This window comes from Arvicola amphibius, chromosome 4, assembly GCF_903992535.2.
Source record: "Arvicola amphibius chromosome 4, mArvAmp1.2, whole genome shotgun sequence".
NCBI classification, from domain to species: domain Eukaryota; kingdom Metazoa; phylum Chordata; class Mammalia; order Rodentia; family Cricetidae; genus Arvicola; species Arvicola amphibius.
The window spans coordinates 145,290,001-145,313,224 of NC_052050.1; the positions used below are offsets into that span (position 1 = coordinate 145,290,001).

At 41.4% G+C, this 23,224-nt stretch overlaps 1 protein-coding gene across 1 annotated transcript in view; it reads right to left on the bottom strand.

The window, feature by feature from the left end:
* Kcnu1 (potassium calcium-activated channel subfamily U member 1) overlaps nt 1-23,224 on the bottom strand; it is a 66,809-nt gene that overhangs the window by 35,427 nt on the left and 8,158 nt on the right. Inside the window, 10 exon segments of the mRNA XM_042054923.1 lie at nt 773-855; nt 3,109-3,214; nt 6,349-6,459; nt 7,613-7,704; nt 9,197-9,367; nt 15,142-15,217; nt 17,478-17,553; nt 18,570-18,681; nt 20,260-20,350; nt 21,695-21,756. Of these exon segments, the coding sequence (XP_041910857.1) occupies nt 773-855; nt 3,109-3,214; nt 6,349-6,459; nt 7,613-7,704; nt 9,197-9,367; nt 15,142-15,217; nt 17,478-17,553; nt 18,570-18,681; nt 20,260-20,350; nt 21,695-21,756 (980 nt within the window).

The window sequence follows — 23,224 nt, forward strand, 5'->3', positions numbered from 1 at the left end:
CACTGTGATTGTGTTCATAAAGAAGTTTACTGGCCAGCTGGACAGGTAGAGGTTAGGTGGGACTGGCAGACAAAAAGAGCATGAAATGGAAGAGGAGGAGTCTCAGAATCACACGGAGACTCAGAAAGGAGATGAACTTGCCATATTGAGAAAAGGTACCAAGACACATGGTAAAGCATAGATAAGAAATATGAATTAATTTAAAATGTAAGAGTTAGCTAGTTACAAGCCTGGGCTATCAGCCAAGCATTTATAATTAAGTTTCTTTGTGCTTATTTGGGAACTGGTTGCCAGGAAATAAAAGTCCAACTACAAGAATTTACAATTGGCATCTTTGTGAACCGAAAAGGATCTTAGTCATAAGGGCACTATCTAAATGCCAACCTGGAGTTACAGCTGGGAATGTAGTTCAGTTGGTAGAGTTAACACATCACGTGCTGGGTTTGATCCTTACCACCATAAAAAGGGAGAGAGGGTGTTTGTATGCTTGCTTTTAAAATTTATATAGCTCTTATCTAGAGGAAACATCAGGGGAAAATATGGAGAAAGTCATACACAATTAGGATGTCCTATTTTCACTTCCCTTTGTATTAATTATTTTGGAGTGCATGTGGGGGAAAGAGCAAGCAGAACCCTGGCATGTGATGAACCTAGTGAATTTAAGATGATGTCTCCCCTCGTTTAGTCCTATATGATAAGCTTTGTTCCTGTGTATAAGAAGATTACCATCATTGAGACATGCAAGAACAAAAGAGCAACACCAGCTTCTTACCTCATGATGTTTGAATTGTCTTCAGCATGCAAGTCACTGCACAAGGGGTTGGCTAGAATCAGGCAAGCTTCTGCATACTCCACCTATTCTTCAGATTAAACAGCAGCCATCAGGTTAATGACAAGGGAAATACTCTAGCATTCCCTATTTGAAGGTTTTTATGGTTTCATCAAACTATCACCAACAAGAACAGCACACGTAGGAAGGAACCATGAACCAGACATCTTCATATCAAGACCACAGTCCTGAAAATTCTGCCAAGGAACTGAGGGCTATAGCTGAGGGGCCAGGGCACAGGGTCTCTTACAGAAATTGAAAATTGCTTTACATATGGGTACAGTTTCTACTGACGAGTAATAAGACCTTTTTCAGCAACTGCCAATACATTTATCCACATTAAGGATACCAAACAATGGGAGAATTGGGGATATACTTGTCTACAATGAAGAGTCACTCAACATTTGGGTTCCAAATTTTAAGCAGCCAAAAAAATTATTGAAATTACTCCTACAGTAACAAATTATAAGACAGAAAAAGATTATGCTGAGCCTGTCATTTTCTGCTTAGGAGTCTTGTCTTTGGCTTTATAGACCAGTGGCTCTCAACCTTCCTAATGCTGTGACCTCTTAATACAGTTCCTCATGTTGTGGTGACCCTAATCATAAAATTATTTTCATTACTATTTCATAACTGTAATTTTACTACTATTATGAATAATAATGCAAATATGTTTTCTGATGATTGTAGGCAACCATTGTGTCATTTGACACCCCTGCTAAAGGGGTCACAACCCACAAGTTGAGAACCACTGCTGTAAACTTTTTCTTTAAACTTAAATATTCAGGTTTCTTACTTAGAAGTCAGTTTTGATCTAACGCCATACTTTACTATTCACTTGGCCATTATTCATTATTTTTATCCTTGGTCTTACTGGGTGGGGTTTCTACTATTTTTCTTAATGTCTATCTTATCAAAGACATACCAATATTTAACAAGGGAAGTTGATGAGACCCAAGAACCCCGTGGTTAAGACCATATTTGGCTATGCAGCCTGCTGGGGGAGAAAAGTCATCAGCAGAAGTCTTACCTAGCTGTGAATACTGCAAGCTACAATAAGAACTGGGCTAGCAAACTAGGCCTGTGAGTGTAATAGAGGTATGAATGCTTCAGGAGTGACCATCTCTGATTGGATTTGGGGCCTGGGAGTAGAAAGAAACTCAGGCCTGGTACTGCTCAGAAGCACTAGGGAAGAATCCACTAATATTACTTTGATAAATGAACATACTATCAAACCACTTTCTAAATATATTATCTCTATACCCATAGATAAGTGTAGTTTCTCATTAGAGAATCTTCTTTATTTAGTGGACAGCAATTAAAACAGAGACTAACAACTCGTCAGAGTGCAGAGACTAAGTGGGCATCTGTATCACATCCCTTCCCTCCAAGGTTCAGAGAGCATAGCCAAAGATTTTTTGAGCCAAAGGTTGAGAAGTTTGTAGACAAAACAGTGTATTCTAGACATGACAGGACTGTTGCACCTACAAACTCACAATAGCTTTGCTAGTCTGCATAAAACCTGCACAAGATCAAGCCAGTCAACATTCCTGCATGGACTCAGAGGGGCACACAAGTCAATAGTTGAAGAGCTATTGACAGTTATGGCTACTGGTGGAGGAAGTCAGTGTTTCTTATGAGTGCAGTTCCTGGTAGGTTGACCATGCTCCCATAAAGAGTCTCACACTCATATGTATATGGGCAGCACTAACTGGGCTCGGTGGGTTATTAAAATAAAACAAGAGCAAGAGAAGGACTGAGAGAGAGAGAGAGAGAGAGAGAGAGAGAGAGAGAGAGAGAGAGAGAGAGAGAGATCAAGTTGGGTGGGGGTCATGGGGGATCCAGAAGGTGCTGGATGGGGAAAGAAGTGAATATAGATAAACAAGAGGTATGTATATAAAATTCTCAAGGAATAAATAAAATAAAGGGCTGGGGAAGACTGCAACATACACTGTGCAAATAATGTTTTTGAACTAAATATTTTGAAAAATAAGACATAAAAGAACACACACTTTTATTATCTACCACTTTCCAGACCTCTTAAGTAATATAATAAAATCTCATACATAATTTGATAGAAGAAAAATTTAAAGTAGTATAGATTGACATTGAGGTGGATTTGCTATGACTCGAGGAGGATTTGGGAGTCAGTGTTTAAAACTGTGGAAGCTGCATATTCCTCCAGTCGAAGGACTTGGACTACTAGCTTCTGGTACAGCAACACAGCCCATCGTTTTCACTCCCACCTTAGGAAAGGGACAGAAAAAGTTAGATCTTACTGAAACTCGCTTCAGGTCCTCGAACGTCAGAGCGGAGCCACATACAAACGTCGTGTAGGACAAGGAGCACTTGAGTAAGGTCTCCAATTCCAAGGACGGAGGAGACCTAGGCAAAAGAGTTCAGTGGCAAGGACAGAAACCCAGAGCTTGGCTCTGCTTGGTGGCTGTTAGCTGACTTAGTACATTTACTAAATCCCTAATGGCCGGAAGCCATCTGTATTCTGTTATACATCCACATGGCTAGAGGATGTCGGCACAACTAACCTAATCTACAAATGGGTCTGTAAGTCAGGCCTGAGCAATCCTAGTGACACAGAACCAAAACAATACAGACACCATGAATCAAATAATGCCCTGTAAAAATGAATCACAATGTGATGAAACAATTCCACCACTCAGGGAGACCCAGCATTTCAGGGCTGGAAAGACAGCACAATAGTTAGGAGCATTGACTGCGCTTATGGAGGGCCAGATTTCACTTCCCCGGACCTACATAAGGCAGCTCACAACCACCTGCAAATTCCAGCACCAGGGGAGTTAATGCCATCCTCTAGCCTCCACAGGCACTTACACTCAAGTGCACATATCCACAAACATGTACATAATTTAAAATAAAATCTTAAATAGGAAAAATAAAGCATTTGCAGACATGATTTAACAAAATGGCTTCAAGATATATGAAGTGAATACAGACAGAATGTGAAGATTGACCCTGTCACTGGCATGAGTAATTTCAAACACACCTGTAAATGCTAACCAGCAAGTATTTTAGTACTTATTAATTCTTTAGTCAACATTAAGAAAACCTCATTTCTTTAAGATAGCAAAAATATTTAGTAAAAAAAAATTTACCCCCACCCCAAAAATCTCATATTGCAAAAAATAATTACAGTGTTGGGATTAAAGGTGTGTGCCACCATGCCTGGCTCAAGGCATTAATTTTTAAGTCTTTCAGTAGAAAAAAAACGGGGTGGGGCAAGATGAATCTGATTTGACTGCAAAACTCAACTACACTCTGAAAGAAGAACTAACTGTAATCCTTCAAGAATTATTCAGAAAATATAAAACTATTTTCTAAATTTAATTTATGAAGCTAGTATTACACTGATAGCAAAATCACAAAGACACAACAAAATTATCTCCCTGGTGAAAAGAGAAACAATAATTCTCAATAAAACGCCTGCAAACCTAATTCAAGAACACATTAAAAAAATTACTCACCATGATCAAGTTGACTTCATTGCAGGGATAGAGGAATCATTCAACATATGTAAATCAATTTGCTTACTTCAGTATATCAATGGACTCAATTGCAGAAATCATATACTTTGACAAAACCCAATACCTTTCATGATAGAAATCCCAGGGAGATTAGGGATTGGGTCAACATATCTCAACATAATAAAAGCTAGACACAACAAGCCTATAGCCAACATCATGCTAATTACAGACAGTGATGCTCACTCTTTCCACTCCTATCTAAAGTCTTAGCTAGACCAAGAAGACAGAAGAGGAACTAAAGGGATACAATCAGGAAAAGAAGTCAAAGAATCCCAGTTGCAGAAGATATTATGGTGTACGTAAGAAATCCTAAAGAGCCGGGCGATGGTGGCGCACGCCTTTAATCCCAGCACTCGGGAGGCAGAGGCAGGCGGATCTCTGTGAGTTCGAGGCCAGCCTGGTCTACAAGAGCTAGTTCCAGGACAGGCTCCAAAGCCACAGAGAAACCTTGTCTCAAAAACCAAAAAAAAAAAAAAGAAAGAAAAGAAAAGAAATCCTAAAGACCCTGCCATAAAACCCCCAGAATTGATAAACTCTTTTAGCAACATGGCAGGGCACAAAATTCACACACACACACACACACACACACACACACACACACACCCCATACCACCACCACCAACAACAACCAAAGCAGTAGCCTTTCTATATGTCAATGACAAATATATTAAACAAGAAATCAGATAAATAACCCCATTTCACAATATCCTCCAAAACAAACAAACAAAGCTGGAATTCACCTGACCAAGACCAGGAAAGATTTCTACACGGACAGTTTTAAACCACTGAGTAAGATAATTGAGGAAGAACTAAACACAGAGAGATCTCTCCTGGGCATGGGTTTGAAGAATGGAGATTTCAGCCCTATTCTGAAGATACCACACACCTGAGTCATGAGACATGGAGAAATCAAGCTGGTCTGATCTGCAAGCCTTGTCCCTACTGCTAGCTTTCATTGTACTTAAGTGTCCAACTGAGCCACTTAAATATATAAGTAGATATGCAGAGAATATCTGGAAAGATAGACTCCAAACTTTCTGCACTAGTTAGGTCTGGACATGAAGTTACTTTTCTTTTTCTACATTTGACCTTAAAAGAAAGACTGAGAAGTAATTAGTTTTTTCTATTTTGTTTTCTATTGTTTCCTAAAATTTCTATAAATGTTACATGGTGGCGCACGCCTTTAATCCCAGCACTCGGGAGGCAGAGGCAGGCGGATCTCTGTGAGTTCGAGGCCAGCCTGGTCTACAAGAGCTAGTTCCAGGCCAGGCTCTAAAAAAGCTGCAGAGAAACCCTGTCTCGAAAAACCAAAAAAAAAAAAAAAAAAAAAAAAAAAAAAAAAAAAAAAAAACTTGCACAACTTGGTGGTGGTGACACATGCCTTTAATCCCAGTGCTCAGGAGGCAGAGGAAAGAAGATTTCTGTGAGTTTAAGGCCAACCTTGATGTAGGATTCCCCTCAGTATGCTATGAATGTTTAGTTGATGAATAAAGAAGCTGCTTGGGCTTGTTCTGCTGCTGCTTGTTCTGCAGGGCAGACAGAGTAAGGAGAGAATTCCAAGCAGAGATAGAGGAGAAAGAAGTCAGAGAGATGCCATGAGGAAACTGATGCCCAGAACTTTACTGGGTAAGCTACAACATTGTGGCAGTGCACAGATTAATAGAAATGGGTTAATTTAAGATGTTAGGGTTAGCTAGAAATATGTATAAGCTGTTGGCCAAGCAGTGATTTAATTAATATAGTTTCCATGTAATTATTTCAGGTCTGGGTGTCTTTGAGAACAAATGAGCAGTCTCCGCCAACACAACCTGGTCTACAGAGCAAGTTCCAGGACAGGCTCCAAAATTATACAGAAAAATCCTGTCTCAAAACGCAAAAAAACAAACAACAACAAAAAAAGTATTTACACATAGTTCAACTATTAATTTAGAACACACTGTGCCAAAGTGATGCACTTACTCTCCGAGGAACACAATTTCCATGTTGATTTCTCCTGACTTGTGGAGGAGAAAATTCCTAAGAAAGGCAGTCACACTGTCAACTGTGATGTTTCCACAGACCATGATGAACCTAGGCAGCAAGAAAGGGAAGAGGATCACCTGAGGGACAAAAGGATGGCTCTCCCATGATATCTGAGGGAAGGGACTCCAAGAACCGCCCCCCCCATCAAAATCTATAGATGCTCAATGTCCTCATTTAAAATGTCATAAACCAATGCAACCTACACACATACATCCCCTGACCTATTTTAAGTCCTCTCTAGGTTACTTGTAAAATCTAATGCAATGTAAATGTCATGTGAATAGTTGTCATGGTATGTTGTTCATGGAGCAATGACAAGGAAAACAGTCTGTAAGCTCAGTAGAGATGCCAAGTTTTTCCAAATATTTTTTTATCTGAGGCTTCTTGAACCCCCAGAATCCAGGAGATCTGACTGTATCTTCCCATCAAACATACAGAACGGCAAATAGCTTAAACTTGTTCTCAATAAGTTTTGTCTATGGATCCTTTAGATTCTAGCAATACAAGCATGAATGAATCCAAAGCACAAAGGAAACATCCAGTTCTATAGTCCTTTGCCTCATCTCAAAACGTGCATGTCTCCAAAAAAGCTGCATTATTCTAAGATTTCTAGTAAAGCTACCTTATAGTTACAATTGTCATAGCTATTTATCACATAGTAGACTTACTATGCTTGCAAAACTCTGCTCTTCACAAGTGTCATTATTTTGAAGAACTCTCTCTTATATTTAGGTTAATATAAGTTGATTAAATACTCTTATGAATAGCTCTTATGGAAGTTTGCATCAAGCAGTGAACATCCTGTTTGTACAGCACTCATTCTAGCACCATTCTCTTCAGTGAACGAACAACTTTGGCCACGTGTGTCCTCGGGTCTGTAACTAGGGCAGGCAGTATGTGTCTACAACAAGATATGTGACCAACAGAATGAGTTTATTTTAATTTTTTTTTTTTTTTGGTTTTTCGAGACAGGGTTTCTCTGTAGCTTTGGAGGAGTTTATTTTAATTTTATTTGCATTGGTGTTTCGCCTGTGTGAGAGTGTAGATCTTGGGGTTACAGACAGGTTTGAGCTGCAATGTGGGTGCTAGGAATTGGACCCAGGTCCTCTGGAAGAGCAGCCAGTGCTCTTAACTACAGAGCCATCTCTCCAGCACCCTGGAATGTCTGAAATTGTAGGAATTATAAGGAAGAGCTAATTACTTCTTTCCTTTGACCGCTTTATAGGGCTTGGTGTACTTCTTCCTGCTGGTAAAAAGCTCCACCATTTCTGGGACGCAGTTTGCAAACAGTATCTAAAATAGTAAGAAAAAAGGAAATTCCTCAGGGCTCATTTTTTGACAGGTATTTTCAAATTAGAAGGCTATAAAGAAAAAGACAAGTACACATAAATGTCTTTCATCTAGCATAGTGGTTCTCAACATTCCTAATGCTGCGAGCCTTTAATTCAGTTCCTCATATGGTGGTGACCCCCAACCATAAAACTATTTTGTTGCTACTTAATTTTGCTAATGTTATGAATCATAATGTAAATTTTCTTGGAGCTACAGATTTATCAAAGATGTCATGACCCACAGGTTGAGAACCACTGACCTAGCACAAGGCTCTATTAGTGAGCTGCATTTTAAAAGAGAGACTATTTTCCTGAGGTTTTTAAGATTTAGAATTTTGATTAAAATTAACAAATTGATGTCCAGCTTTCAAATTGATAAGCACAAATATTAGACAACTACTCTACAAATTTGTCCCTTGATAGCCTTTATCTTCTTTCTTATTATGACTTTGCACGTTTTAGACTATTAAAAAACAAAACAAGGGCTGGGGGATGCTTCTGTGGTTAAGAGCACTGTCTGCTCTTCCAGAGGTCCTGAGTTCAATTCCTAGCAACCACATGGTGGCTCACAACCATCTGTGATGAGATCTGGTGCGCTCTTCTGGCATGTAAGTACACATGCAGGCAGACACTGTATACATAATAAACAAAGCAATCTTAAAAACAAAAAACACTTCACATATGACATTGGAGGGCCTAGAGATGATGACTAAATGTCAGAAGGTGGCACTGGTCATGCCAATATAAGAATGGTGGAGTGGAGCACATGGTTGTGGATTGTAAGAGATTAATATAAGAAATGAGGGTTCCTTTGCCCTTGACACTTCCAAGTAAAATAGTCAAATTTCTCTCTCTCTCTCTCTCTCTCTCTCTCTCTCTCTCTCTCTCTCTCTCTCTCTCTCTCTCTCTCTCTCTCTCTCTCTCTCTCTCTGTTTTTTGAGGCAGGGTTTCTGTGTGTATCTTTGGAGCCTGTCCTGGAACTTGCTCTGTAGACCAGGCTGGCCTCGAACTCACAGAGATCCGTCTGCCTCTACCTCCTGAGTGCTGGGATTAAAGGTGTGCGCCACCACTGCCAGGCATATAAATACTCTTATCTGGAGTTTACCTGGAACTAATTACTAGTGTAGTAAGTGATTGTCATTTGAGAGAGATGGCACAGAACCAAATCTCAAATGTTCTTCCTCTTCAGGAGGAGATTTTAGTCTGATGGGAAAAAATGAAGGAAGATGGACTTGCTTGATTCCATGTGGAAACTTCCTCCTTTCACGCCTGGAAACCAAGCAGTTGCATTCCAGGTACCAGGGTATATAGTGTGGAAAATGTGAGATCTGGGCATCTTCTCATTGCCACATACACTAACTAAAGCAACATTCACTTTCAAATCTATATTGTTCTTTCACCATTAACTGAATGCTTTATTTTTATACTCAAGAGATAGTACAAGTATTCCTCACCAAACTTCCAAGGGTGAAGAAAACAATGAAAGTCCGTCCTAGGGCTGTCTTGGCTACAATATCCCCAAAGCCAACAGTTGACATTGTTGCAGTTACCAGATAAATGGCCTCAAAATATGACATAGACTGTGAGTTTCTGCCATTGAGCCAGGGATCACCAGAATTTTCCACCTGTCCAAAGAGAGATGGCAAAGGAAAGGTCTGTGAATAGAAGAGAAGGAGAAGGCAAACACTGCATCAGTTTCCCCGATTCGATCCAAAGACAAGAGAAAACCATTGCAGCTGCTGAGAGGGCCCTGCCAATCACGTGCCGATAAGCAAGCCTTGTTTCCACAACTAGGATTATCATTAACACCTGATGGGGGCATGTGGCAGGAGCTCAGATTTGGAACGCCCTATGAGGGTTTCTGCCTGCTTCCCTTGAGGCCCAGAACAACATCCTGGAGCCAGGGGTCTCCAGCAATCAACATTACTTTTCATTTTCTAAGAAGATGGGGGAAAATTAAGGAAGCTGAGCACAGGTTTTAGTGAGTTTAAACACATGACCTTATCATTTAAGGAAAAGCAAACTTTTCCAAATTGATCTGAATGAGGTGGCAGCAGTTTGCTTTTAGCCATGGTGTTTCGTCACAGCAATAGAAACCCTAAACAAGTTGGTACCAGGATAGTTGGGTGTTGCTGTGACAGACCTGACCGTGTTGTTTTGGGGTGACTGTGGAAAGACTTTGGAACATAGGGTTGGAAAAACCATTGAATGTTGAGAGCTCAGTGGGCTGTTCTGTGGGAGCCTGGGAGATAAGAAGGTTGAGAGCAGTGCAGACAATGGAGGCCTGGCTTGTGAAGTTTCCCAGGGAAGCAGAAACTCTACCTGGCCTTTTGTGTGCTGAATCTGTGGTGTCTGGTCAGCTGGGACTGAAGAATTAGTAATGGTTAACAAGAGTCCACTAAAGTAAACCCTTTGCATTACTGGGATGGCGGATGCTGGCTAGCTGGAGCTGAGAAATTAGAATTGATTAAGAGTCCAACATCATTAAGGTGAAATCTTCTGGGAAGTGTATTTCGAGAGTAAGCACACAGAAACTGTGTTCCAGAGGTGGCCAAGGCTGTACCTTGGACTCGTAACCAAACTTGGTAGTATAAGAGTCACCTAGGTGGTACTAGTTTTGAAAGCCTGAAGGGGTCACAGAGAACAGCTTGGGTGTGGCATGATGAAGACAGCATAGGAGAGCTACTGGTGAAAGAACAGCCCAATTGCAGCAGAAGACCTAGCATTTTCAAGATGCCAGTCCCATGGGGTGACCACCAAGAACAGCAACAGTGGAATGGAGTCAGAGCTTAGAAGACAACTGTGTGCTGCAGGGGGCAAAGCTGGAGCAGTGACCCAAGCCCTTTGGAAGAGTCCAGAAGATCATGAGTGAATCCCAGATAATTGGATGCTAGCTATTTATACTGTTGGAGTTTGATTTTCTTTGTTCAGATTGTGGTTGGGCCCTAGTTCTTCCCTCTCAAAGGAGAGAGGTATTTAACTTAATTTTGCTTTTTATAGGATCCCACAGCTGAAAGACTCTGAACTTTAAAAAGAGATTTGGGATTTTTAGAGATTAGATATTTTAAGGAGATTTAAGTTTTAATGTGGTTGAATTTGTGAGGACTATGGCACTTCTAAAGTTATTTACGTTTATGTTATATTAAATTAACATGTCATCTTGGGGATACATGAGAAAGGAAAGGTTCTAATTGAAAAGTGGTGTGTTTGTGTGTCAAATTAACAAGGGATTGTACTGGCTACTTTTATATCAACTTGACATAAACTAGAGTTATTTGAGAGGAGGGAACCTCAATTGAGAAAATGCCTCTGTATTACTGGACTGTAGACAAGACTGTAGGGCATTTTCTCAACTTGTGGTCAATGGGGGAGTGCACAGCCCATTATGGGTGGTGCCATTCCCTGGGCTGGTGGTCCTGGATTCTATAAGAAAGCAGACTGGCCAGGCAGCGGTGGCGCAAACCTTCAATCCCAGCACTCGGGAGGCAGAGGCAGGCGGATCTCTCTGAGTTTGAGGCCAGCCTGGACTATAAGAGCTAGTTCCAGGACAGGCTCCAAAGCTACAGAGAAACCCTGTCTCAAAAAAAAACTTTAAAAAGAAAGAGAGAGAGAGAGAGAGAGAGAGAGAGAGAGAGAGAGAGAGAGAGAGAGAGAGAGAGAGAGAGAGAGGAGAGAGAGAGAAGAAAGAAAGACTGAGCAACTGAGTGCAAGCCAGTAAGCAGTACCTCTCCATGGCCTCTGCACCAGCTCCTGCTCCAGTTCCTGTCCTGACTTCCTTCAGTGGTGGACAGCAATGTGTAAGCTAAGCTGAACAAACCCTGTCCTCCCCAGCTTGCTTTGGTCCTGCTGTTTTGTCACAGCCATAGAACCCTAAGACAGTAGGTGCACATACCAGCACGTAGCCATCATTTCTCTGGTTGTGACATTTGTCTTTCTTAATCACTCCATTTTCACCATGACTCTCCACTCCCGGCTGCTTAGTTTTCCCACTCCCTCTGTGGTTTGGTTTTAATCGGCACACATTTCTGACAGGGCTGCTGCTCTCCCTTGCAGGTTTATGATGGGAAGAGAAGGTGTGTTCACTTTCGCACAAGCCTCACACCATCATCTAATACTGGGCAATGCTACCAAGCGATTTGACGTTCCTTTCTTTCTTCAATTTGTACTCTCTTCATAGCCTTGAAGACCAGTGAGGGCTCCACACAGAGCAGGGAGGGTAGATCCATCCCATCATTGACAGAGCTGGATTGAGAATCATGTGCCTACTAGGGAAGAAGCAAACATTACTGCCTCAGAACGCTACAGGACACATCATTAGGAACCTTTCCTGTAATTCCAGTGAGAAGTTCTCAGGCTCAGTGCTTTATTTGACCTAACGACTTTATTGACTGGGAGTCATTTTCCCTCGTGCACAGTATTGCTCTCCATCTACAAATGCCAGACTTCATTTCAAGCATCTCTTTGGGAACACTTGTTATGTATCTAGTGCGTGAAGTCTCTTTGACGCCTGTTATAATAAATATATTTATTGATTTCACCGATTATATTTTTCTCCTCAGGTGTGTCTGTGCATTCTGGAGCCAGGGTTTTCCCCACAGTGCTGTCCTCCATGCTTCTGAATTTGTTTTGTCACATTTTTCTTTTGCATCTGATTCTCTTTTTTTGCAATGGCTTCTCTATTTCCATAAGACAGCTTAATCTTCTGATATCTTTGAACCTACTCTTCAATTCTATTGTTTAATAATCTTGTCAATCACATTTTTTCATCCAAGATTTTTAGAAATTGTTTTATTTTTTGACAATGCCATACATGTATATAATGTATTTTGGTCATTTTCACCTTTGCCCCATTATACTTTCTCCCACGGAATCCCTTCTTTGTCCCAATAAGATCTGTTCCTACTTTTATGCCTTTCGTTGCTGTTGTTGTTGTTGTCGTCATCTCAGAAGTTTTGTGTATGACTCGCTGAGGTCAGTTAGGTTGCTTTTATGAAGATGAGTGAGGAGTGTCTTCTGCCACGGCCAAGTTACCAGTGGCTATCCCACTGATAGTCAAAATATTTTATGACTTTGTATAAGGGATCATGTTAGATTTTTATGGGCTCAACTGTACTTGTTTAAACAAGGAGGCCACTTGGCAAATTACATTTAATAGTTTATCACTATTGTATTCTGTAACTACTTTTTACTACTTTATGGAATTTAAGCTTAGGAAACATAAAGATTTCTATTTAGTTAATACTCAAATTTGAATGGTATCAGATGGTGGTACATGCTTTTAATCCCTGTCCTTGGGAGGCAGAGTTAGGTGAACCTCTGAGTTTGAGACCAGTCTGGTATACAGTCTTGAACCCTAAAGATTGGAATGGTGAAGGACAGTGTGAGTACAGGATGGTGAGGCAGTGGGACAACAGAACTTGGATTTGGGGCTGTAACTTCAACATCCTCTCAACAAAATCTATGATTTTCTGTGCTCTTGAAAAAAGTTCCTTTAGTTTAGGGGTTTTTTTTTAAATTTCTTTTGTTGTTGTTTACATTTTCAAAATCAATTATGATTCAAAATGGAACCCTTATTGAATGGGTTATGTTTGAATTGTTCCTCAATTCTCCTTATTTTTTTCTGAATGAATCCCTGTTGGAGACGTCCTGCATCGAGGACCTGCATATCCAGCATGCTCCCATGCTTAGAGGACTGAAGCAGAGAGACTTCAAAGATTCAGAGTCCAGCAGCACCCACGCTACCTAGGCAGCAGCTATCCTGCTATGACCTCTTGTGACCTTGAGAGAATGGGCTATCGAGACTCCGGTATTCTCCCAAAGAACCCAGAAAGCCACATGTACATGAAATGTTCCATAAGAGTTAGCAACTAACAGAAAAATGAACAAAATGAAGGAAGGAAGAAAAAAGAAGAAAAGCAAAGGCAAGACAGAAATTAATGAAATAATTAGCCAAATAAAACCTGCCTTTAGGTCACACTCAGCCCGAGAATGTCTCACTGAAAGTAAAGGTAAAGGATGTCTTAGTGGTGTCTCCTCTAGAACTCTGGGATAAGAATGATTGGGTTGCTTCTGCCTTGGAAAGAATGAGACTCTTGTCCAATGTTATCAACATGAAGATCAATCTACCCTTTCTGCTGGGACATTGCAAGAAAACCTCCATCCCAGCTGAACACTGTGCAGTGGTGTGGCTGGTTTCAAATTTCTTCAAGGTTCTATCAGAAAGTGCAGTTATGTTTGACCATTTTATTAATAAGCCATGCTGTAGATCTTTTTATAGTCATCGCTTAATTTCAAGAGAGAACCTCATGTCACAAACTTTTACTACTTTAGTTTTGTTTCTTGGAAAGCGTTCTGAAGGCTGCTAAGCACTGCACTTCACCTCCCCCATCTTCTGATAATTCGGCTCTCCTGGAGCACTGAAGCCAGGAGCCCTTTCCATTGAGGAGCCCGACAAAGGCTCATTCTGTGGGGGTAGGAACAAGCCTTTCCCTGTGGGTATTTCCAGAAGAATGGGAACACCCTAAAGGGTAGCCCCAAAGCCCTCTTTTCAATAGCAACTCACCCCTCCCAGCAACTATTTAGTTTTAATAAAACTGGAATTCTTTCATTGGCTTTTTTTTTCCAATGCTGAAGAGAAAAACCTAAGGCCTTGTACAGGCAAGTGCTCTGCCACTGAACTACACCCTGGCCCTAGCTTCATTCTTTCACTTTTACATATTTACTTAAAAATTAAGAATCCCCAAACTTCCATGAAGATTTATCAATAAACCTTATGTAAAAGCCAAAGGCAACCTGTAAACCCCACCTACACAAAGCCCAGGCAGCTTCCTGGAATGTTGGGAATTGTAGTTCTTGGCAAATAACAAAGCCACATGGGAAATAAGGTGACTGTGTGATTTTTGTCTTTAAAAAGGCCCTACAACACACATCTTGCATCTCATTGACACTCACTGGGAACCCAGGGGTGGTCCTGATCAGAGTCCATTTCTCTGGTCAGTACTTAATTAAAGCTTGCTTCAAATTTGGCTCAAAATTGTGGAACTGGTTTTTCTTTCATGACTCTCAGGATTAACACTTACCTATGTGTTAAAACTTTAGATCTAATGAAATTTTTCACTAGAGCCAGATTTTGAAGTATTGAAAGATGAAACAAAGCTATCTTGGTGGTGGGAGATGCAAAGATTATGATAAATATGATGGTGGGGAATGAAAGTAAAACCAAAATGGTGAAAGTAAAGAAATAAACCTCTGGTCTGGTCCCTCTCCAGTTTTAAAGAAAGGATGCTCATAGAATACCATTTGGCACTGCAAGGATGCTCACACACTAGTGGATGCCATTGGGGACTGCAAGGATGCTCACACTGGCGGATGCCATTGGGGACTGCGATGATCTGCTTACCAGGTGAAGGAATCCTGCAGCTGTGAACCAGGTACTGATAACGATTGACAAGAGTTTAGAAAGCTTCACTGAATTACTGAAAGGAGGAGAAGTGGTGTTAGTTTCTGCAGGCAGGCTCTCAATAAATACAAACACATTGTCCACCAAGAGCCCAGCTTCTGCTCACAGTGTGGCTCACAGACCGGAAGGTGCAGCATCACCTGGAGCTCTGCCCTCACCTATCAGTCTGCGTGGTTACAGGGCCTCTGATCATTCGTGTATGCATTAAGAGACTGAGAAACACTGCTGGAGATTCACCCAGTGTCATGTGTTTCTTCCAGCATTACAGATTTGACTGCATCATCTTCTAGCCTGGTGTGTTAAAGGCATACATGTGATCAGTACTCAATAAATTTGTAAGGGTATAACCTTGTCTAAAGTAGTAGAAGAAAGGGAAGGAGTGACTAGATGTGATGAGATTATAGGAACATAGTGTCACACTACATACCGGAATCAGAGAGGCTTACCATCCGTCAAGGAAAGCCTAGAGTTTAGCTGAAACAGCTGTGGCTTCTGAGCTGGCCATTTGTCAAGTAAAAACTGTTTCCAGCCTTGACTTCTTCACAATGCATACTTAACATTGAGATGCCCTGAGACTGTAATATTGACACTTCTAATACGAATGTAGCCGTGTGTTGAAAAAGACAGTTTGGACTTTTATTATTATCTTTTGGAGATATTTAAGTTGCACTATTTTTATTTACCTGTAATGCTGGAATTTGAACCCAGGACCTTGTATATGCTAGGTAAACACTCTCCTATGAAGCCACACCCTAAGCTCATGGCTCTACTTCTCTCAGCAACAGTTCACTGCTGCTGATGGATAGCACTCATGCTCAGGGGAACTGTTACATCTCTCACCTGAAGAAACGTTTATTTTACTAGCCAACAAGAGGTGATTCTTTTTCCATTGATTACTTTTGTTATTTCATAATTATACACATGTATAAAATGCATTCTGAGTACTCTCTCCGGCAACCCCCACTTATCATCCTGTTGATCCCCACCCTACCAGTCCCTTTCCCAGATTCATGACTCTTGTAACCCACATGGTTTAACTAGAGCCACCTTCTGACAACTGACTCTCCAGCTCTCTCAATTTATCAGTATACAAAGGTTCATCAGTGAGGGCAGTGCCCTTTATGCCCCTCACTCCATCCGTGCCTGACTGGCAGTGGGCGCATTCTTGTGCAGACCCAGGGCAAACATCCACGGCTACTGTGAGATCACAGTTGCAGTGGCTGTGTCTTGCGGAGATGGCATTTTACAGCCTTTCTCTCTATCTTCTGGCTTTTACAGTTATTCTTTCTGTCTCCTCTTCAGCAACATTCCCTGAACTTTAGAGGGGAGGGAATGTGGGTCTTGTTTAGAGCTGAATGCTCGTATCGTATATCACTTCCTATCAGCACTTTTTCCAGCCGTGATCTCTGCACTCACCACTGGTCACTAGAAAAAATGGTGTCTCTGATTAAGGCTGAGAGTAGCATTTGACTATGGGTCTAAATGTACATATTTAGAAAGTAGTTTTACATTATGAAATATAGCTAAACAATAGCATTCCATCCATGTGCCCTTTGCCCCCCCCCCTTTAGTGCCTGTATCCCCTGGCATGGGTTTTTAACCAGGTTCACAATGCCAGGCATGGATTCCCTCCCATGGAGCAGGTCTCAAATCCAAGCAGTTTGCTATTCCATGATAGCACCAGTGCTGCACCAGTGGGCACATCTTGTCTGGCAAGTTGGTCTTACAGCTGTAGGATCCACAACTAGGTAAGGCCACTGATGCTTTTTCTACCCCAGCAGCTTGCACAGCCTCTTCAGGGAAGGGCTCTGAGAGCCAGCCAGCAGAGGGGAGGCTTTCAGCTTGGTTCCAGGCTGATTTCTGCCTTACACACTGAGGGGTGTGTTGTCTTCAGCAACTGGATCTTATCATCTGCTCCTTGTGGAACACCAGGAGAAATGACAAGAGGCTGTATTGTCTGGGCCTGTGACTATTTTTGTTTTGGGAAAAGAGATCTGGAATTAAAATCAAAGCGGGCTTACATACTATAATTTTTCAAAACAAGGGATAAGCATAATCCTTGTAAAGGGATAATCCTCTTTACAAGGATTGTCAATGCTTCAGCCAGGGTGCTAAATGCTACCTGGTGGAAGCGTGAGTGAGAACATAGATGCCGAGGGATTTCCCAATTTTCACACTGGAATTCTGGTGGATCATGGGGAACTTGAGGACCGGTTAATGTTTTCATTTCCCAATCTAAACTTCTGAGCTAGCACGCCAGGCAGCGCTGCAGTTACCTGGTCCTGATGATCTTGAGGATCTGTAGGATTTTAGGGAGTTCGAGCAACCGCAGAGCTCTCAGAAACCTTAAACCTACAAAGCAACCAGGAGAAGGCAGCCTGAAATAGAATGTGATTGGGAAACACGCATTTTACATTCCAGAAACCCTAAGTCTAATGATGTGATGAATGGTACAGGTTTAAGGATATGACCTTCGAATTCTGGCTCTGAAAGCTAACTACTATCACCTAGGGTGCCCACTTCTCTAGTGCCTCACCCATAAAGTGAGAATCATCATAGGACCCACCTTACAGCACTGCAGACCTGATTTCCAGCGTGCAGATGCCGGCCTTGCACAACAAGCACTATCCATTCCACTCTAACCCTACTGTGGAGTTTATAGGAAACCTTACACAGGTCCATTAAGCTTTTGATTATTCAGCTTTTCAATACTCCTAGTTTTACTTTATATAGTTTGTTAACAATATCAAGAAAGAGAATTGGTATGTATTTCATAAACAATAAAACAAAATTATATAAAAACCGATTTTTAAAAGCCCATGCATTGTCAATACACCCACCTTAAAGACTAAACAACTACTGAACAATTTCCAGACATATTGCAGCATATCTGAATATGATGATTGACCTTGAGAAAGCAGGGAGGTCATTCTTTGAGTCTATACAAGATCCCAGCACAAGGGTCCATGGGTGCTGGAGCCTTGCCCCCTCTGGTTGTAGATATAGTTGTCCCATCAAAACCTATTCGTCACCTGCTGTGTGCCAGATGCATTGCTACATGCTGGGATCGAGAAATGACTTCTGATCATTCTGGTGGTGACACATCCCAGCATTGGTGAGGCAGAGACAGGCGGGGCTCTGTGAGTCCAAGGCTAGCCAGAGCTACATAGTGAGAGCCTATCTCAAAATAAAACAACAAAACAAAAATATGTTTCTGCAAATATAGTACAACGCTCTACAGTCAAGAGCTGTTCTTTGAAACGGCAGTGAGGTATTTAAAAAGAAAGATAAATATTCTAAATGAATGTTGAGTGGTTTGGGGCTAAAACATCATTGATACTGATTACTGACTGCCACAGCACACTTACCTAGCCAATTAGTCTTCAAATAATAAGAAATAAAGGTTGGTGGGATAGTAAAAATGTCTACAATTGAATTCATCTCCAGCCAGAACTTGATCTTGTCTTCAGCTGCCCAAAACTGAAATAGAAACAAAACACCCAAATTATATTACCCTTGGGATTTTTAAAAAATATTTTAAGATTATTTTACATACATAAATGTGTTTGTATGTATATAGGCCTGTGTGTTTGTATGTGCACCATGCACAAGCCTGGTGCCGCAGAGGCCAGAAGAGGGCGTCGTAGCCTTTGGAACTGAAATTACGGACAGCTGGGATCTGCCATGGAGGAACAGGGAACTGAATGCAGTTCCTCAAAGTGTCCCAGGCTCTTCTGAGCTATTTCTCCAGGCTCTACCTACCACTGAGAGTTTTAAAGCGACTGTGGAGGACAGCCATTCCCTAGCTATATTTCATTCATTAACTGAAGTTTTAATCTCATGCTGTCTAACACATACACAGATGCATACATTTATGTAAATGCACAAATGCATACATGTTACACGAAGAGATTGGACCTTGGACTGAGCATGGTGATACACAACTTTAGTCCCAGCACTCAGGAGGCAGAGGTAGGTGGGTCTCCATGAGTTTGAGGCCAGCCTGGTCTACAATGAGAGTTCCCGGCCAGTGTGACCTGTCTCAAAAACAGCCGACCAAAACAAAACAACAGTGAGAGGGAGAGAGGAATCATACTTTTAATGAGTGTTTTATTAATGAGCATATATATAATTATTTTACTTAGCAGGCCCTAACTCTCACACTTAAACACTTTGAGCTTCCAACTGCCCCTAGAGCTTTCTGATATGTCTATATATACGCTATATACATATATATGTGTGTGTGTGTGTGTGTGTGTGTATTAGTATAAGATAAAATTCTATATATGTATATATATCATTTTTACATATCTGTGTGTGTATGTCATATACATAGAGCTTATTTGTGATCAGTAATGATATATGGTTTAGGTCAGTTGCCAATGAAAAAGCTTGCCTGGTCATTGTGTTTTCTGACCTTCTGAATTTAGATTTAGAACATTAAATTCTGATCTGGAGATATGGCTTAGTGTTTAAAACAGCACTTGTTGCTCTTGCAGAGGACCCAGGTTCAGCTGCTGACACCCACATGGTGACTCAGAACCACCTGTAACCAGTTCCACAGAATCCCATGCCCTCTTCTGGCCTCTGTGGGCACCATGGGCAAGTGGCTCACAGACATACATGCAGACATAACATGCACACACATAAGATAAGTAGAACTTAAAAAAGAAAAACACTTGAAAAATCAAAAATATACATATAAGATGGCAGACATGCCACTAGTATAACAAAGACATTCAAGGTTTACTTGCTTCTGACTGTTAGAAAAGCTTTCCCATGGGAGGCAAGAAGCCAGTTAGGACTGCAGACATCCTGTTTAATAGCGGGGTCACTCTCAGTTGTGCTGGAACTCTGGACATGGCTTACATGTTCAAGCCCAGAAGATGTAGGCTTTTGGTCTCATTAAGTATTTAGCAACTTAGGGTCTACCTTTAGAGCCTGAGAACTGAGAGAGATTTAATAACTGAGGAACAAGCTGGTCTCTTTACATTGCTTCTATTTGTGTATGTGTCGGTGGGGGTTGGGGGAGATAACTTATCATATCTAGATACTTACCCTCAACCCAAAATAGAAAGCAAAGAAAACATTGAAACTCAAATCAACAGGAATGGTTTTGTCTTGATGTGAAGAACACTTTCGAACGGGGCTGGAAAGAAACGGGAACAGTTTGCAAAGATGAACGTTTTTTATATTTATTTATTTATTTATTTATTTATTTATTGTGTATACAATATTCTGTCTGTGTGTATGCCTGCAGGCCAGAGAGGGCACCAGACCCCACTATAGATGGTTGTTAGCCACCATGTGGTTGCTGGGAATTGAACTCAGGACCTTTGGAAGAGCAAGCAATGCTGTTAACCTCTGAGCCGTCTTTCCAGCCCAAAGATGAACATTTTAAAACCTATGTCTAGCCGGGCGGTGGTGGCGCACGCCTTTAATCCCAGCACTCGGGAGGCAGAGGCAGGCGGATCTCTGAGTTCGAGACCAGCCTGGTCTACAAGAGCTAGTTCCAGGACAGGCTCTAGAAACTACAGGGAAACCCTGTCTCGAAAAACCAAAAAAAAAAAAAAAAAAAAAAAATAAAACCTATGTCTACAGCACAGAGAGAAAGGCAGGGTAGGCAATGTACATATTCAACGTGAGCTATCTATTCAAGATGCATGTTCACATGTGAATGGAACTATTTCCCCTTTGAGAGTGGAACTATGAAATAAGTGAAGCCACTAGAGCATGCACAGTAGGAGCGTGGCCTATTACAGAGCTTATTGGTTCTGTTTCAATTTTGTAAGCGGGGATTCAGAGCCTGGGAAATTATGTGGTCCTTTGTGGTTGAAAAACCACCTCGTCAAAAGTTTTCAGCTTTTTTAGCTACCCCTTTGAGATAAGGCTACTCTAGATAGACTGAATGGATCTGAAACAAATTTAAAGATATATCCTAAAAGACGTGTGAGAAATTTACAAAGCAAAGACTACCATTTCCCCGAATTTTCTAAAGTAGCTTGGCTTCTGTAGCCTGTGATCCTTATTTTTACCCCAGCTGGATATTTGATATAAATCTCAGAGGGTTGGCATTAAGTTTAAATTAGAATTGGTTTAGCTCTTTAAAAATATCGTTCTAGCCTTGAGAGCTATAAGAAGAGAGTGACTTCAAGGTGCGGCTCCAGGGTTGAAGGCTCTGAAGCAGGAGGGACTCTGAAATACCCAGGACTTCTTACTCAATTCCTGAGGAAATCCCTGGAGCACAGCTGTCCATCCCACCTCAACTAGCAATGGAGGTGGCGAAATTGCAAGCTCTTATCACAGATGTGGAGTTAGTGCTCACTGGGGGGCAGCTACATGGCTGCCATTCTGATTAGCGTCTGTGGGGGTGGGGAGGAGTTGTGGGGATGCGCCCGCGCACATATAAGCAAAACTGACATCCCTGAAGAGAAATTCTAAGGCAATTAAGTTACTGATAAAGCAGACAAGAATGACTGTGGTTTCTACTCACTCTCTTGAATTGATGAAATAGATTATGAGAGAGCCGATGCTTAGTACAAAGACAAGGATTGCCTAAAAACAGAAAAGGACAGGGGCAAGATACTATTTTATTGACATGGAATAAATAAGCACACACAATTGTGTTTTCTATTTATTTTTTAAAGGATTTATTTATTATGTATACAACATTCTGCCTCCATGTATGCCCACATGCCAGAGGAGTGCGCCAGATCTCATTACAGATGGTTGTGAGCCACTATGTGGTTGCTGGGAATTGAACTCAGGACCTGTGGAAGAGCAGTCAGTGCTCTTAACCACTGAGCCATCTCTCAGCCCCTGTGTTTTCTATTTTGCACGAAGTAAATATTGTGTATTTTTATTACTGTGTACAGGGAAGGGGAGGAGGAAATGGTTTTCCCTTAGCTCACCTATGGATGTGTAGCACCACATCCAACATTCATTTGTGCCGCAGTTCATCCATTCAGTCATTCACTGAAGAAAAGTGGATGAAGCTCTGCACTAAGTCGGTGTACACCCACTCACTTCACTCTGCACTAAGTCGGTGTACACCCACTCACTTCACTCTGCACTAAGTCGGTGTACACCCACTCACTTCACTCTGCACTAAGTCGGTGTACACCCACTCACTTCACTCTGCACTAAGTCGGTGTACACCCACTCACTTCACTCTGCACTAAGTCGGTGTACACCCACTCACTTCACTCTGCACTAAGTCGGTGTACACCCACTCACTTCACTTTAACTCTCACACACTGCAGAATAAGGTAAGCTTCCTGCTTCTCCTAGAGTTTAACAAATGCTTACTGAGTATTAAGCATGGGTCTCGTGCTTCATTTCATGATAGAAATCAGGGCTAATAAATAACAATCTTGGACTTGACTGGCCCATGATGTGTCCTTAGGGACATTTCCCTACCCGGGAAACTGTTCTGTGAGAAGAGAGTGTTTTTACTATGCCAGTTTATCTGGTACGTGAAAAACATCCATCCAGTGGCACACAGCCAGGAAGCTGAATCTTTCTCAGTTCAGCTTTAGATAATTATGCATCCGTCTGGTAATTTCTAATTTCCAAACCACCAGGTTTTTGTCTGGTATGGTGATTTACACCTTTAATCCCAGCACTCAGAAGACAGTGGGAGGTGGATCTCTGTGAGTTTGAGGCCTGGTCTACTGAGAGACTAGTCAGGAGTACTTGGTGAGACCCTGTCTTGAAAAACAGATTTTCAATGTTTAGTCAATGTAGTTTTAATGATCAAATTCAGAATTTTATTTATAATGAAATTTTCACTCCCTTCCAGCTCAGATATTGCTTGGGTAGGCCTCTTGTGTTCTTTTCTCCTAACCGTTTGTGTCTGTATTAATGGGTAGTTTTACTTTATTGCTAGCTAGGCTCACCGTGGCTGCTCAGTAGGAGGCAGAGAGAGAAGCACCAGGGAACCTGGAATATTAAGACACTGCCCAACTACAAAGAGTTGTCACATAGCCACTTCTGATCTGCATTTGACTTACTTTGTGCCTCA